Genomic DNA, 17,235 nt, shown 5'->3' on the forward strand with positions numbered 1-17,235 from the left:
AGCAATAAGAATTTTCTTTTAAATAAATGCAGTGTTTAAACTTCTAGGAGTATTGGAAAATGTTCAACTTAAGGGAGCCAAGGGTTGCATGACTGAAGGGAATAAGAGGGGAGGAAGAAAGCAATTATATTCAATGGTGCAGAGTTAAAAAGGAAAAATCACAGTGCAAATCAGCTCTAAAGAAATACATTTATTTAAAACTTACATTGAGATGATTAGTAGCTATAACACAGAACAAGATAGCTTAGGAACATAAAACAAGCTATTTTACAATGTAATGTCTCAAAGCGTCCTAAATTCTATATCTCCTCTGACTTAAGGGGGGGCAGTCAAGATTATACTTGCAGTAGATAGGGGCTTGATACTGTCAGCCCAGAAAACTCACTATATCAACTGGAACTAAATATTTATTTTACAAATAACTCAAAGAGCCCCAGCACATGGATCGTAAGATCTTCAACCATGTAGCAAGCACTACTTTTCAGGAGTGCATTATGCAGGAGGATTAAGTTAACAAGTGCCCTACTGTATGTGCTTCACTGTCAGACATTTCCAGTAATGGTCATGGAGAGTAAGACAAAAGCCCTACAAAGGTAATCAACAAAGAGTGGTTATTTGCTATCTAATTAAATTCCTTGAAGCAAAATGACGATTCTGTTATTGTTATTGTATTACATCACGACTATGAGTTGTTTTGTTTCCAATGACCAAAACATATTATAATAGTAAGCATTATAACAAAAACAAAAATGGACTATTCTCAAGAAAGTAACAAACTGGAGTGATGAACTGTGACAGAATGTTTAACAGTTTAAAAAAGGAGAGACTGAATTGTTTCTCCAAATATTCTACACTTAAATGACAACCTATACACACCCTATGTTTCTAGTGTAGGCAGAGAACTTGCTTCACAATTCTACATATTTGGAAAAGACGTGAAATGTGGCCGATACACTTAGTTTGAGGCAAGTACAAAAAAACCCTCCCTTTGGTTATGCTCGATTAGGCCAAGTAACTAAAATATACAATTCAGCTTATGTGTCTACCAATAGTATAGTGTTCATATTAGAATTAATGAAGCAGAGAATGAAGTATTTACACATACCACGTCTACACTAGCAAGAAACATAAAGAGGAAAAAAAGTGTGCCCTAGAAACTGCCTTACCAGCAGCCTGAGGAGTTTAATATACAGAAGAACAGAAATCTGCCATAAACACTATCTTTCTATCTCTTCAAACTTCTGTCCTACATAAAAAAAGATTTCAAAATTTTTTTTGTCCCAGAAATACAATGCAAAATCAAGTAATCAAGACAAAACTGATGTCAATGAATTTTGAGGTTTTTTTTTTTTTTTTTTTAGCAAAGTAGTTTTGAATTGGCACAGCAAAAGCAAAGTTGGGTATCAAGATACACAAGACTAATCATGCAAACAACTGCAAGTGAGATGTATTACTTAAACACTAAGCTCATGACTGACATTCTCAATATATACACTGATTTTTTTTTTTTAAACTGTGGTGGGGTAGGTATAGTTAAAGGATATCCATTCTAAGATACAAGCAGCCTCACTCATATAGGTATTACTTTTTGGTATAATCAATTCCTCTCTTTTCCTTCTACAAAACAAAAACAAAAGCAAAAAAGGTTTGCTTGAATACATATTAAGCTGTCTTTTTAAAGCTGCATTTTTAACTTCTTAAGTTATCAAACACAATCTTTAAGGTTTCATCAAAAAGGAAATTTCTTTCCCAAAGAGCCACTTTAGGCTGGTCATCATAATCAGAACCTTTCCAAATACTGCAGGAAGTTACTTCCAGTTTAGAATTTCAGAATGTCAGCCTTGAACAGATTTAAGCAAATCTGGTTTCTTTCCTTATTAACAAGTTAGTTAGGATATTTCAGAAACACAAGTTACTGATGTGAAATCACACATGTGAATTCAAAGATGAAAATTAGGAATCCAGTAGTCAGGAACCCTGCACACATCGTCATGCAAGGAAGGAAGGACTTACCCTCTCTTTCCAGCCATGGCCTCGGCTGCCTGCCGAGTTAAAAAACAACAGTTTCAATCACGTTTTCAAAACCAGATTCTACCTAAATCTTATGAGTTATGACTTCCGCCACATCATGTGAAAAAAAGATAACCCTACAAATAACTTGGTAATGACTGTCTCAGAAGACAACTCTGAGACAAAAAAAAAAAAGGCAATCAAAAACCTTACACCCTTCTGGAGAGAAACTGGCACCTTAGTGAGCTACTAAATTATTTCAACAGCACCAAGAAAAGGCAGTTTGCTAGCACAGTCTATCAGAGAGAAATGAGAACTTCATTCAATGAGCTTTCCTGTCTTACTTGCATAGACCTCTCACAACTACTTAGCACTTCTCAGAATCCAAATAGCTTTTATTAAAATAACTACAAATAAATGGAAATTAAGAAAACAGTAGAGGTGGGGTAGGATAATATATCCTCATATAGAAATAGACTTGCAGGGCTTCCCTGGTGGCGCAGTGGTTGAGAGTCCGCCTGCCGACGCAGGGGACACGGGTTCGTGCCCCGGTCCGGGAAGGTCCCACATGCCGCGGAGCGGCTGTGCCCGTGAGCCATGGCCGCTGGGCCTGCGCGTCTGGAGTTTGTGCTCTGCAGTGGGGGAGGCCACAACAGTGAGAGGCCCGCGTATCGCAAAAAAAAAAAAAAAAAAAAAAAAAGAAATAGACTTGCAGTCTCCCGTCCCTACCCCGGCCTAAATTAAATGGTTTTAAAGCAGATTTCCAACACATTATTGAAAAACTTTGTCCTAGGCAGGGATACCGATTCAGAAATTTCAGTTAAGCTCTTAGTATAGAGTCCAAGGGCTAAACATTAATAGTCTCACAGCACACTGAGAGCCAAAATTCCTGGTTGTGCTTTTTTTCCTTTTGATGTTTGATCCAACTAATAAGATTAACTATAATGGACTAGGGGGAAAAAAAAATCACTGTACTTGGAATTCACCTTCTAGAATGGTATTCCAGAATGTCTAAGAAGGTAGAGACATTCTGAAAGAAACAAGAAAAGTATACTGGACCCACACTTCAAACCGTTAGAGCAGGAGTCCCTTATGTTAACTGAGTGCTAAAAGTCAACCTAAGTGCTAATTTGCATAAAGCCTGGGCGCAGATAAGAATATCAGAAGAATGCATAAAAATAAATAAAAGATAACCAAAGTGATAAATTTTTAAGAGCCATAATTATGCGCCCAAATGTAGTATTCTAGGCTCAGGCAAAGTTCCAATGAAAGTCTAGGGCAACTGGATAAAACATTGTAATAATCCAGGCTGAGAAATAATAAGGCTTCTCTTTAGCAACATTTCTCTAAATTGTTACTTCCTTCCCATTTTGAAGAAAGTTTCTTCTAGAAAGGAATGGTAAGGATTCCATACAATATGCATCAGAGCAAAAGTTAAAACTGAAGGCATCGTGTCGATTGTCATTGGCATTATTTACACTCATTAATTTATCTTCAAATAAGCCTGCAACTCCCGAAAAAAGCGTTTTTAAATTTTTCGGTGCCTTTGATTTCTTACTCTAGACTAATAATACTTTTCTTCTTAGAGAAATAAATCTCACAGATATGACTTCCTCTGTATTCAATCAGTCAGCTAAAGATCAGTACTCTTGCCAACTACCACTGTCTCAGAGCGATGACTTGAAGTTTATAACACAGTTGCTAAAGAAATGAAAAATACTCAAAAAATGCATGAGCCAATCACAAAGTTCTTATCAATCATCTCTTCTAGAAATAAACAAGACAGCATTTGTAGATAAACAAATATAAAAAAGTATCAATGCAAACATTCTGAAATCACCTTGCTGAAATACTGTGCTTTTCCCTTCAAATTTCAATCTCACTATTGCACATACCTCCTGTAGATGACGGCTCAATGCATAAATTCTGATCTTGTCAAAACCAACCATTCGGGAAAAAAATGAAAAAGATTATCAAAGTAAATGTGCAAATATAACTGGTGCTTAAAGCATGTTCAAAACATAAGACCCTAAGACAAAGGAGTTAAAACTTGCTGGCAGACAAACAGTCAAGTAACTACACCTGGTTTTTCCACTTATCTTTAGTAAGATCTTATTCAGCTAATACACACGCAAACCAAAGATGGATAAAGACTGCAAACTAACAAAAATTACCATGTATTGAATTGATCTTCCCATTCTTCAGTTTTTGACTATATCTCCTTTATATGGGGCGATAATCAGTTCATGTAGAAAATAAGTTATTGACATACTTTTTCAAGTAACAGTCTGGGTATCTTCAGCCTCATGAACAGGTATAACGGTTTTGAGCTGCACATATCAGAGAACCTAGCATTCTATCTGAGAGCTTGGCACTCGTCGCATGTTTAGGGCGTGTCGATGTATTTCTTGCATCTGTCTGATCCGGTCCTTCTGCCACATTAAGTTTTGAGGCATAGGATATCTCTGAGTGCCATGCAAGTACCGATATGGGATTCTCACATGGCAGGCAGTGGCTCTACAACGAGGCTGTGGCATGGGAGGAAGAAGCATCCACCTCTTTCTCTCGGCACAATATCGGTAAGCTTCTTTCCGATACTGTTTGTCAATATCGTCACTGTTTTTCCAGCCTCCAATAATGAAAACGTCATCTTTGTAATAGCAAATGGCCGCTCCTTCGATGCTTAGGACTTCTGGAGGTAAGCTTTCAAGGATCTCATCGGAAACTTGGCTGGCAATTTTTCTTACTGCCTCTTCATTTTCTAAAGAATAACTCTTGGGACAGCATGAGGCTGTCTGATAAAAGTTTGAATTGACCACAGACATTTGGAAAAAGCAGTAATTGTCAATAAGTGGCAAAGATTCCACATCTTGCCACTGTCGAGTCTCCGTATCATAACAAGTGATGACAGCCTTTAATCCATCTTCAGTGTCCCGGTCCACAGGAGTGCGGGCAGCGATGTACACAAACCGGTCTTCAATGGCTAGTGCTTTAACATCTCGAAGAATCTTTGGTGCTGATTCCAAGTTGTGCCATTTATCAAGCTCGGGATTATAAACAGTCACATCTTTAAAACCAGGACTGAAGTTGCCATGTCCTCCAATGCTGTATAGCTTCCCTTTGACTTCTGTTAGTCCAAAAGAATGCTTCCTTGTCATCAGACTACAAACGTGTTCCCAGGTATTCAAGTTTGGGTTATACCTTTCCACAGTTTTAGCAAACCCTGGTTCCATCGACCCAGCAACATACACGTAGGATTCTGTTACTGCAACAGCATGTCCATCAAGGTGATTATGAATATGGGGTAGGTTTACCCATCTGTCCTCATCGACAAAATATCCCACACATTCACTTAAATAGTCCCCTCCTTCTGACACGCCTCCAATAACCATGATCACGTCCATGTTTTGCCCATAGCGAGGTAATAATGAGACATGAGAAGCAGGATGCTGGAACGTGCCAGACTGTATATTCTCGGCTCTAAGAGCATGCCTCTCCACTGCGTCGGCCACTAACTTGACACAAACTTCATTATTGGCCACCAGCCTCTCTGGTTTGACATGACGAGTAAGGTAAGTAGGTTTCATCTGGGACAATCTGAGCAATTTAAAAAGTTCTTCAAAGTATCTCTCTCTCTCTTCAGCATTTCTCTGAACCCATTTCAAAACGGTTTCAAATAGAACCTCTTCAGAATCAACTGTAATCTCCAAGTCTGACAGCCAGTCTCGAATGAGGTGGAACGGTAAAGTATAAAATTCCTCATCCTGAATTACTTTGTGGAAGTTTCTCCGTATCATATCCGCAGCTTTCAGAGCAAGTTGGCTTAGAGTATACATGTGAGCTAAACTATGAATGGCCACACAATTAGACAGATGAAGTTTTTTCTTGAGAAATTCTCCACAAAATTCTTTTAAACGAATTAATAGGAACCTAAAATCAAGAAAAAGAGAAAGAATTTTCAAATGTGCGTATTTTATGTGGCTGTACTTTTGAGAGCATCTGAATTATAAACTGAAATGTAAGCTTCATCTCACTTCATGCACAACACCTGAAAAAGCATATCCTCCCAAATTAAAAAGGATTGTGCTGAAAAGTAGGTTTAAAAGCATATATAAAAATCATCTTTATATATTTTAAATTATTTCCATTAGATAGTTTATATGTACTATATATTACACAAAGTATGTATAATACACACACACACAGAATTTTTGATTATGTAAGGTGTTTCAGAACATATCCTTCAATAAAGTGCAACAGTCCCATACTTTATTTCCACTTTAACTTGCCCTTGGCAAAGGCAAATCCCTATCCAAGGTTGTCTCTGCCATCCTGCCCTAGTCCTTTGCCAGCAACCAGCCTCTTCTTAGGTGAGGCTGGGTCTCAGTGAAGAGAATTTCTTTAGCATCAGCTACATGGTACAGGAACTGTGACTCCTGGGAGGCTGTCTGGTCAGCTCTCAGAGGGAATGGCGGTGCAGGCTTTGTGTCAGAGGTTTTAATCCTCTCTTCACCAGAGCTTTCTCCTTGAGTAGCCCAGGGGTGGGGGCAGGGGTGGTGCTCAGGGGTTTTGTCCTGAGCTGGGTTCTCATTAAAGCAGGTGAGGCAAGGCAAACGAAAACATCTGAAGAAGCCAGGAAATAAAACAACAGAAAACGTGTAGGATGGTCCACGTTACAAAAGTAAAGAAAGTAGTTTGGCATGTAGCTGACTAGATGTTGTTTGCTCACATAAATTAATCTGGCAGAATTCAGCCCCAGGGGTAGCCAATTTGAGACCACTGCTGAAGAGTAAGTCCCCAGAACTGAGAACATTAAATAATGTAAGAACGACTTCATCGGGACTTCCCTGGGGTCCAGTGGTTAAGATTCCGTGCTTCCACTGCAGGGGACGCGGGTTCCATCCCTGGTTGGGGAACCAAGATCCCACAGGCCGCTTGGCACGGCCAAAAAAGGAAAAAAAAAAGGAATGACTTCATCAGTCCAGGCCTCTCTCACGTCAGTAACCATTTGCTATTGTGATTATTGTGCTTAATAACTGACTGCGATATGAAGATGAATCTCAAGACAGGCTCCCTTCACCCTCTCCAGAGAACACACCATCTCAGACATAAACCAGAGACAAGGTTGAGTGGTAAGAGCTCTAGTGGCTCTCAAACATGTCGGTGCCAGGGTCACTCACTCCTGGGCTGCCCCACGCCCTACTTCTGATTTTTGGCAGGCACTCCAGGTAAGCCGACACGCATCCCCTTGGACAGGTGTTTGGAAACACTGCTCTATGAAAACAATAGCTACTGTATACTGGGCACGCGCCACGTGACAGGCATCATGCTGGGCACTTCCTATTATCCCTTCAGGTTGTAGGTGCCTGCAAGGTAGGTGTGATCAACAGAAAGAGTATATGGGGGGAGGTGGGGAGGTAGTAAAGGAATCCTGCCTCAGAGCTGATGGGTGAGGTTGGATGTGATGGTTGCAGGGCGCTTAGTGCCAAACACAAGGCAGCTGCTCAGCAACTGACATATGGAGAGAAGTTAAAGTGTTAAGTCAACTGCCTGGGGTGTTCTCTCCTCTCCTCACCCCAATTCTCCAGTAAAGCAGCAGTAAATCTGAAAGAACACAAGCTCACATGACAGAAGCAAACGCGGCTTGAATGAGTGCAATGACCCTTCTCTATCCATCTGCATTCAACAAACCTCCCTCTCTTCTCTCAGACCTACATCCACCCACCCAACCCCACCCTCAAACAGATGACCCAGTCTCATGCTTTGAGAAAACAGAAGCAGTCAGGCAGAAACTTCATTTTCCCACTACCTTTTTTTTTTTTTTGGCCACACCTCGCAGCTTGTGGGATCTTAGTTCCCCGACCAGGGATTGAACCCGGGCCCCGGCAGTGAGAGCACCTAGTCCTAACCACTGGACTGCCGGGGAATTCTCTCCCACTATCCAATCTGTCTGCCTAACAGCTGTACCCTATACTCTGCCTTCCCAGTCCAACTTCTCCACTTTTAATATGGATTCCATCCCCTTCTTGGTTTCAAGGACTTTGGTCCTATAACATCAATTTCTCCTCTTGCACAGATTCATTTTCCATCAGCACACAAACACGCTCCACTATCTCCTGTCTTGGGGTTGGGGGGGAAGACCTTCCTGGACTCCTCTCCACACATGTCCATGTGTATCATTTTTCTGGTCCTCTTGACAGTCAGACTTAAATGGCTCTTGTCAGTGCCATCAGGGACCTCTATTATCACCAAATCCAATGATCACTTACAGTTGACAGAGCTGACATGATTGGCTACTCCCTCCTTGACACACTTCAGGCTTCCATGGGATCAGTCTCCTCTGCTGGTTCCTCTTTACCATTCTGGAGAACCCCAGGGCTCAGTCCCGCTGTTTCTCTTTTCTATCTAGACTCTCTTCCTAAGTAATTTCATCCAGTCCCGAGGCTTTAATTACCACCGATTGCTAATTTCCTTCCAATCTGTAGCTCCCAGTGCTCTTCTATACAACTGCCTACTAGACACTTCCTGGACCAAAAACCAAACTCCTGATTTTCCTCCCAAACACTTTCCTGCAGTCTTTCACATCTTAATAAATAATGAACGAACTCCATCTTTCCAGTGGGTCAAAAAACTAGCAGTCTTTTCCCTAACCCCCCACATCAAATCCATCAGCAAATGCATCTCCTCTGCCTTCAAAATATGTCTAGAATCAAAGCATTTCTCATCACTCTTCGTTCTCCCTCCTCAATCCAAACCTCCACCACCATTGCCACAACCTCCTAAACTAGTCTCTCTGCTTCTGCCCTTGCAGCCCCTTCCCCACCACCTCATCCTTTTTCTCAACACAACAGCATTCTCCAAATCAAAGTGCATCATTCCTCTAGCCCAAACCTTCCCATGTCATTCAGAGTAAGAGCCCAAGTCCTTCCACAGGCTGACAAGGCCCTGTGGGATCCGGATCCATCCCCATTACCACCTTCAGGCCTCTCCTACTCCTCTCACCCTGCATCCCTTTGATTCAGCCACACTGGCCTCCTGCTATTCTCTAACACCCAGACAAGCACCACCTCAGGACAAGCACCTGTGTCCCCAACCTGAAACACCCTTAACCTCACTTCCTTCGGTTCTTTGCAAAATGTCTTCTTCACAAGGATTTCTCTATCCATCCAATTTTAAAAACAGCTCCTTTACACCAGCACTTTCTATATGCCCCACCATCCTTCATTTTTCAAAACAGCTCTAGCAATCACCTAACATGCTGTTTTATTTATTGTCCATCTACCAATGTAAGTGCAATGTGGAAAGGGACTTTCGTCTGTTTTGTTCACTGCTGAATTCCCAGCAGCTTAGAACCCAGTGTCTGAACTGATGCATAATAGGTACTCAATAGGTATTTGTTCAAATAACGAATGTGTAACATAATACCGCCCCCAAAGACTCCGCCCCACCTCCAAACTGCATTCACCTGCCTCCTACCTAGTCTCTGGAACATCCATCTGGGCCCCCTACAATCCATCTTCCCCAGCAGCAGGATCATCTTTAAAAATATTTAAATCAGATCATTTCTTTAGCCAGCTTCCCATCACCCAGTAAAATCCAAACGCCTTTTCCCAACGCATTTCACACACCCTTCTCCCCTTCATCCACTAGATCACTGAGTTTTCCTTTTTTACTTCTTCTCTAAGCCAAATGAGATCCCGCCCGAGGGCCTTTGCGCTATCTGCCAGAAATGGTCATTCCCCATGTTTGCATGGCCAGTACTCCGTTGCCGTTTAAAGGTCTGTTTAAATGTCACCTCCTCAGAAAGGTCTTTCCTCTACGCAATCACTATCCTTTCATCCTTTTTATTTTATTTTAATTTATTTTATTTGCGGTACGCGGGCCTCTCACTGTTGTGGCCTCTCCCGTTGCGGGGCACAGGCTCCGGACGCGCAGGCTCAGCGGCCATGGCTCACGGGCCCAGCCGCTCCACGGCATGTGGGATCTTCCCAGACCGGGGCATGAACCCGTGTCCCCTGCGTCGGCAGGCGGACCCTCAACCACTGCGCCACCAGGGAAGCCCCCTTTCATCCTTTTTAAATGTCAACACAGTACTTATTACATGCGGACCTTCTTCTTCATTGCCTTTGTCCCTTCACCTGGAGTCTGACAGGGTGCCCTCGCCGGACTGGCAGGTTGCAACCTCAGCACCCAGCGCAGGGGCGGCCCCACAGCACACAGCAGGAGCTCAATAAGTATCAAACGAATGCACTTCGTCAGGGCTCACTCGAGCCCACCCTGGACACTGTCCTCCCCGCCTTCTCCTGCGCCCTCCCTGGATGCGGCCCTCGGTCGGCGAGCATCCCCACCCCCGCCCTGCACATCCCGCCTTCGCCACCTACCTGTCGGCTAACTCCAGCACCTCGTGCACACTGCCCGTGCTGACGCGGATGCGCCCGGTGTACATGTACTCGATAACAGCTTCCACCGTGTCGGGTTCGGGCCCGGGCTCGGAGCTCCACTTGCGCATCTCCACCCGGCCCGAGCGGGACTCGGAGAACTGGCCCGAGAGCAGGGGCGTGAAGTACTCGGTGGCGGCGGCCAGCACCGAGCGATGGGCCCGGAACTCGCGGCCTCCCGCACCGCCGAAGCACAAGGTAATGTCGCAGAAGAGGCCCTGGCGCCGCTGCTCGTTCTGCCTCCATGACAGCTCCGAGCAGTGAGAGCTGCACTCGAAATCCTCGGCCTCCGGGCCCGGGTCGCCCCCGCTCGCCTCCATTGCAGACAAGCCAGGACCAGGCCCGAAGTCCACCGTGCCGCTGCCTCTGACTTCGGCGGCCAGCCCCGCCGAGCCGGCGGCGGCCGTCTCCATGCTCTCCATCTCTAGCACCTGCAGAGATGCAGCCGCAGCCGCCGCTGCTGCTGCCGCCACCGCCGCCGCCGCCATCTTGACGCCGCCGCCCCCGACCCCGCAGTCCCCGAAGGATCCGGCAGTCCTGGTGCGACACAGAGGGATTCTGGGAATAAGTAGTGGGCGCGGGGCGGAGCCGGCCGCCGCTGGGTCTGCGCATGCGCCCCCCCGCCCTAACGCGTCCCCCTCAGGTAAGGTGCAAACGTAATGCTCCCCAGTTATGACAGTCTCCCCGGGGGCCGCCCATCCACACGCCCTTGGGAGGATGGCTGTTTCCATCCCCTTAGAGAGCAGCGTGCTCTTCGTGATCGTTTTGTAAAACAAAAGCCCCCTTAGACGCTCACCCAGTGTTGTCTTGGGTGGCAACACTGGATTTTTATTTAAACGTTTAGAATGGCCTTGGAGTAAAAATTGAAAAAGAAAAAAAAGACTCGAGACTGAGCCCCAGTTAAGTGGATGCGGGTGAGCAAGTTACTTATTATCTCTGAACTAATTTATCTTTCTAAAAAATGGGATACTATCTAGATTGGAAGACCGCTGTGAGGATTAAATGAGATGCTTGTCAGGTGTTTTACACAGTGCTTGGTCCACAGTTACTGTTCCATAAATACTTGTTAAAAAGATAAATAAAAGCCACTTTGGGGCTTTAAGCAAGGGAGTGGCTCAATCAGATGCCTGTTTTAAAATGTCGCTGGTGGCTGTGTGGAGAATGGACCGTAAGGGGACAAAAGTGGAACTAAGGGCACTAAGTTATCAGACCAGATATGGGTAGATCAGAGGGGTAAATCGACAGGACTTGGCAACCAGAGAAGTGAAGGCAGGCTTTTGGCTTGAGTATCTAAGTAAAGCTTTCGTTCCCATTCACTGAGAAATGGAAGGTACAGATTCACGGGAGAAGATAGTGGGGGTTTTTTGAAGGTAGTATTTTGATTCTTTTTTTTTTTAAGAGATGGATGAACATTTTTAAAACTACATGTAGTAAAACTATTAGAAAGTACACTTCAAAGGAATGCAGATGAAAGGAAATGGATGACATGAGACAGCAGTATGTTTTCATTGTTACTATATAGTTTATTTAAACCGAACTGTGATAATACAGAGGAGAGACTGAAGTGGCAGCTGCCCAGAATCTTTGTGGATTACAGATGCAAACTGAGGACAAGTCGATAACAGACAAGTCAGTTGCATAAATACAGAGAATGTCAAGACACAAGACATTTCACAGCTTTTTGCTTGGCGCTTCCATTTTAAACATATGTATGTTACGACTTTACATTTTAAATTACTGCTCCACATATTCTGTAACAATGGCTAAGGATGCAATAGTCCTGTCCCCCTGACATTGGTCTGCAACATGGAACATTTCAGGGGGATACCAAACAAACTCTTAACACACAACATACGAAAAGATCCTAAAAAAAAAATCAGATTAATACAATGTTCTTCAGGTTATATGAGGAGGGCGAAAAGGAAAAACAACATATTAGGGGTCCTTTAAGTGGAGAGTATCTTGAGGTCTTAAAAGTGTCATTCCCTTCCTTCAAGGGGAAAACGTTTTTTTAACTAATGGAAAAAAGAAAGCAACATTGTAACACCCTACAATGAGGAAAAACACTATCCTGACAGTGCTTAGATGCTTCCATATAATAAATACAGCAGGTAGCAAAGCAAATGTTACAAGTATTGGCTGGGTTCTTATTTCTATGCTTATAAAAAAAATATTAAGCTTCTTTGTGTAGACTGAACAGTGTTAGCCTGTGGGTGTTGGTCTTCGGTGCCTGTACACTGGTGGCTGTTTACATTCCAGGCCCACCCTTTAAGCAAGCTCCAGTGCCAGCTGTCTGTGGCTATTTCCCGGGGGTGGGGGGAGGCGTTCTCGTCTTCACTTTACTGTGGCAGGGTTCCTGGCTCCATTACATGCTCATGTGCTCCGGAAGAACGTATGAGATATCATCCCATGGGTGACGATACAGCCCCTGCTTCAGCCTCTTCTGATCGAGATAGTGTCCTAACATGAAGCAAACGCATCTTTTTGTTAAGAGTTGGTGAGTTTTTTAAATTTTGGTGAGGGGGAGGAGATAAGGAAGGGAAATCTTAACTAATACAAAACAAATGGGGAAGGACATCCCGATCCATCCCCCAGGCAGATGCCAGCCTTGGTAAAAGGGAACTATTGGACTTCATTCTGTTTCCCTGGGCTAGCAATCAAACTCATTTCCAAGAACAAAGGAACAAAGATAAAGATAAGGCAGAAGTTTAAGAAAGGAAGGATTCGGAACAATGATTAAGACAAGGTGTCATCTCTCTCCCAGAAACTGGCCACATAGGTTAAGTGGTATACCTGAACCATGGGGTAAAACAAACAAAAACAGAAACAAACAAAAAACACAAAAACAAACACACAGAACTCTTACTGCCAACTCACCAATGAAGCCCATACTCCTCCCCAGCACAAAGATGCCATTGAGGGCTCCAATGTCAATATATTCATCAGCTTCCTCCCTGCAACACACAATCCACTTGTAGTTTTACAGTGGCTCACGTGACTGCCCTCCTCCCCAAAGAAAGTACAATTTCTGCCCAGGAATGAGAAGCTAGCTCTCTTTGAACTCAAAGTAGAAAAAAGGGATGTTCTGGATGGTAGGTGTAGAGGCACTTTTTTCTTCTTTATACCTCTCCATATTTCCTAAATCCTCTCTAATGAGCATGCGTTGCTTTTAGAGTTGGGAGGAAACAAGAAAAATCAGTAGGCATTAGGAAGAAGAATATAGCTGCAAGCTCACCGAGTGAAGGACCCACAGTTTCTGAGCATGTCTACAAATGCAACTCCAATTAAACCGTCTACATTCAGGATAAGGTTTGGTTTCTGGGAAGGCAAAAAAATTCCAAGTATTTATCATTAGTACTCATTTTTGTTCCTCGTAATGTTCCACTATTACCATGACAACTATTACTACGAATTCCTGACCACCATTTAAAAGGCTCCCGCCAAAACATCCCAGTTGATTAGGAGAGACAGTGTCTTACTTAATTCCCAATGTCTAGCAAAGGACCCAACCCCTCGTTGACACTTAGTACGCCTGTTCAACTTAGTTAAACAACAGAAACAAAAGTTTCCAGAAAACCAGGTTCAATTTTAGCTGCACAGTCAAAATGTAACCTGGCTCTCATTTTCCCCGAGAAATTCAGCCAAAACTCTGATTCGGGCATTAGGGACATTTTCTTTTTTACCTTCGAGGTGGTAATCTTCTCTACTTCCAGGGCATAGTCAAGCAGGGGTGTGGCAGGGAAGTGCTGTCTGACGTAATCTTTGAGGATCTGCACACGCATGTCTGGGTTGTTTATCTAGGAAGTGACCCAAAGTTACAGAGGAACCCACTCTAACACTGCTGTTAAAAGACATGTTCCTGGGAATACCCTGGTGGTCCAGTGGTTAGGACTCTGCGCTTTCATTGCTGGGGCCTGGATCCCTGGTTGGGGAACTAAGATTCTGCATGCTGTGTGGCACGGCCAAAGGGGGGAAAAAAAAAAAAGATATGTTCATGCTTGTGTCCCACACAGGTGGACACAACTGTACGTGTCATATCCAGGAGGTGTGTTTCAGGGACTTGATCCACATGTATGATTCCATGCAGCACAGATCACGACACTGCTGTGGGGCTTAAGGTTTTTTGACGTCCTCTCATATCTTATTTGAGCCTCAAAACCACCTGAGATGTGGCGATGTTGGGTAAGTCAGCCATAGGGTCAGGCAGCAGGGCTGGGGCGCCTACCCTCAATGGGAAGTCTGAGGTTCTAGCCGCTAGCCATACTGCCCACCAGCTTGGCAACGTAGTCAAGCTGTAACCAAGTTCTAGGTTTTTAACTAAGCAAGCACGTGTTGGCAGTGGAGCAGCAAAGCATCCCTGAAATTCCAGGAAAACGTCTGGACCTGAGATGAATGGAGATGAACCTTCTGTTCAGAGACCCACACTAATCACCTGTTGGGGGTGGGGGGTGGGTAGTGAGACAGGTTAGGCGCCCGCCAAGTCCCGATACCACAGGGACCTCCTCCCTTGGCCAAGACACGCAAGGTCAGGATGGAGTCCAGGAAGGAAGGCACCCAAAGACTGGGCGTGGCAGCACAGGCCTGCCGCTAGCTGGGGAAGATGCCCTGCGCTGTGCGTGTGCCGTCTGCCTGGGAGGTGGCGATGGCTGAGCCAAGTTCTGTGAGCCCAGATGCAACATCCCTCAGAAGGAACCACCGTCCCTGGTTCAGTCTTTGCCATCCAGCTGCCTCTGGATCTACCCTGAGCTGGCCCAGCACGGGGATGCCTGGATCGCACGCATGACCCTCTTGTATTAATGTGAGTCATACACCCCGCTCAGAGCAGCAGAGTGAGGGCTCTGGAGCTACGGAGCCAAGGACCCCGAGCAGCTCCCCTTCTCTCGTTGCCTTTGATTTCTAAACACAGCTCACACAGGACACACAGAGGACTAGATGCCCTGTGAGAGACTCTATTAATTACTTAGAATAGTCACGCTGGCCTCTCCCAATCGGGCTGGCCCTGATTTTATTACTCTTCCCGCCCCAGTGGTGTCAGGCTTAACCACACTGACTTGCTTTGGCCGATGAAATGTCAGTGAAGAAAAAGGGGCTGTGCAACGTCCAAACAGAAGCTTCAAGAGCTTTCTTGTGGTTCTGCCACAGCTGTTTTCCTTCTGACATGAGACCAGCACCTCCTGGATAGGGGCTGCTCCTTCGGTGGAGATGACAGAGCCGTCACCGTAGCCAACCCACAGTGGATGGAGGATGAGTAAGAAACGAACCTTTGCTGCTGTGAGCCACTGAGATTTTCGGAGTTGTTTGTTACAGCAACCTGCAGCATTATGTAGCCTATGGTGACCAATATGTCCCCTTAACCCTGACCTTAGTCCTTTCTCCTATTAAGATTCACCTGGGAAGCTAAAGTTACCAAGTTTCCAGCTCATTGTATTTTCACACCACAACTGAACACAATAAAAACTGTTTAAGGGCAGTCTGTATTATAATGGAAAAAAAGCTGCCTCGGGCTTCCCTGGTGGCGCAGTCGTTGAGAGTCCGCCTGCCGTTGCAGGGGACACGTGTTCGTGCCCCGGTCCGGGAAGATCCCACATGCTGCGGGGCGGCTGGGCCCGTGAGCCATGGCCACTGAGCCTGAGCGTCCGGAGCCTGTGCTCCACAGCGGGAGAGGCCACAGCAGTGAGAGGCCCGCGTACCACAGAAAAAACAAAAAAAACCAGCTGCCTCAGTGCTGGCATCTGTCAACAAAGCTTTTCATGTTGGGAGCCGAGAGCCCGGCTGTGCCCAACTAGATCAGTGCTCTCTCATCCTCATCCACCCTGTAGATCCAGTGCCTTGAGAGCGACAACTTACCGATTTCACTCGGTGACCAATGCCCATGATGAGTTTTCCTTCCTTCTTCATCTTGTTCACAAACTCCATGGGGATGATGCCACTGTCGAAGGCCTTGCTGAACATCTTGGCTGCTGCATCCAGGGCACCCCCAAACCGGTCGCCCTATAGGAGAAGCCAGCCCATGCCGCCCCAAGCTGTCGGAGTCCCCTTCAGCTTCGCAGGCCAATCCGGCGTGCCCCGAACAGCCCCCAGCACGGGGTGTCACACTCCACGGCTCCCTCTACGACCCTCCTGCAGCCAGGCGGCATGATGCTAAAGCCTGGTGTCCCTGCTGTTTACCTCCCAGGATGACGGTACTCACGATGGTGAGCAGTCCCGAGGTGAGGCTGGAAACCAGGTCCTTCCCGGCCCGAGCGCAGATGATGGTGTTGTGAGCCCCAGAGACGGCTGGCCCGTGATCAGCCGTCACCATCAGGCACATCTCAATGAACTGGCAGGAGTACTTGGGCAACCTGGAGGGGGGCGTAAAGGAGTGAGGGGAGAGGACAGGAGAGCTGGAACAAAGGCAAGAGGCTGAACAGGAGATACGCTGACAAGGCCACGGTCCTCCTGTCTCCCGTCTCCTTGAACAAGTCACTCAAACTCAAGAAAGGCAGCGACCTCCCAGTCCAGGCCTAATACTATCTTACAACTCCAAGGCAGCACCCTCTGATTCCTGAGTGGCTCTGGATGTCGCCCAGATCAAATACTGCTTTTAGAACTGAGGTTAGCAAGCAGGGTTTGAAATCTCTTCTTTAGGCAGTTTTCAGCCTGAGTTGCTGTGACAGGATGTGACCTTTTTTGTGGTTACTGCTCTCCACATGCCAGACAGAGAGGAGGTGAGATCCCTGTCCCTTTCACAGTGCACAGTGATCAGCCTCCCAGCTGATGATTAAGAACAAAGTCTGGGGAATTCCCT

The 17,235-nt window shown here is 45.4% G+C and overlaps 2 protein-coding genes across 6 annotated transcripts in view; both read right to left on the bottom strand.

Moving 5' to 3' along the window:
* Window positions 1–175: 175 nt before the first annotated feature.
* KLHL11 (kelch like family member 11) lies at window positions 176–10,994 on the bottom strand. Of its 3 annotated transcripts, none has more exons than XR_010937392.1 (3): window positions 10,392–10,994; window positions 4,185–5,940; window positions 176–2,042 (listed from the first exon to the last, which is right to left on the bottom strand). XR_010937392.1 is itself a non-coding variant. In XM_067715278.1 (2 exons), the coding sequence occupies exons 1-2, from the start codon at window positions 10,934–10,936 to the stop codon at window positions 4,359–4,361; spliced, it is 2,127 nt and encodes a 708-aa protein (XP_067571379.1). In that variant the 5' UTR covers window positions 10,937–10,994; the 3' UTR covers window positions 176–4,358. The 3 variants fall into 3 exon arrangements, 1 of the variants encoding a protein (XP_067571379.1); XR_010937391.1 differs by having other exon boundaries at window positions 176–2,642; XM_067715278.1 differs by having other exon boundaries at window positions 176–5,940.
* A 952-nt stretch (window positions 10,995–11,946) lies between these two features.
* The window catches only part of ACLY (ATP citrate lyase), a 42,559-nt gene continuing 37,270 nt past the window's right edge, over window positions 11,947–17,235 (bottom strand). For all 3 annotated transcript variants that reach the window (XM_067716061.1, XM_067716062.1, XM_067716060.1), the window contains 6 exons: window positions 16,639–16,789; window positions 16,296–16,439; window positions 14,132–14,245; window positions 13,684–13,766; window positions 13,326–13,402; window positions 11,947–12,908 (listed from right to left, as the gene is read on the bottom strand). In XM_067716061.1, coding sequence (XP_067572162.1) covers window positions 12,814–12,908; window positions 13,326–13,402; window positions 13,684–13,766; window positions 14,132–14,245; window positions 16,296–16,439; window positions 16,639–16,789 — 664 coding nt within the window. In that variant the 3' untranslated portion in view covers window positions 11,947–12,813. The remainder of the gene's footprint in view (window positions 12,909–13,325; window positions 13,403–13,683; window positions 13,767–14,131; window positions 14,246–16,295; window positions 16,440–16,638; window positions 16,790–17,235) is intronic.

The sequence above is a fragment of the Pseudorca crassidens genome, chromosome 19, assembly GCF_039906515.1.
Source record: "Pseudorca crassidens isolate mPseCra1 chromosome 19, mPseCra1.hap1, whole genome shotgun sequence".
NCBI classification, from domain to species: Eukaryota; Metazoa; Chordata; class Mammalia; order Artiodactyla; family Delphinidae; genus Pseudorca; species Pseudorca crassidens.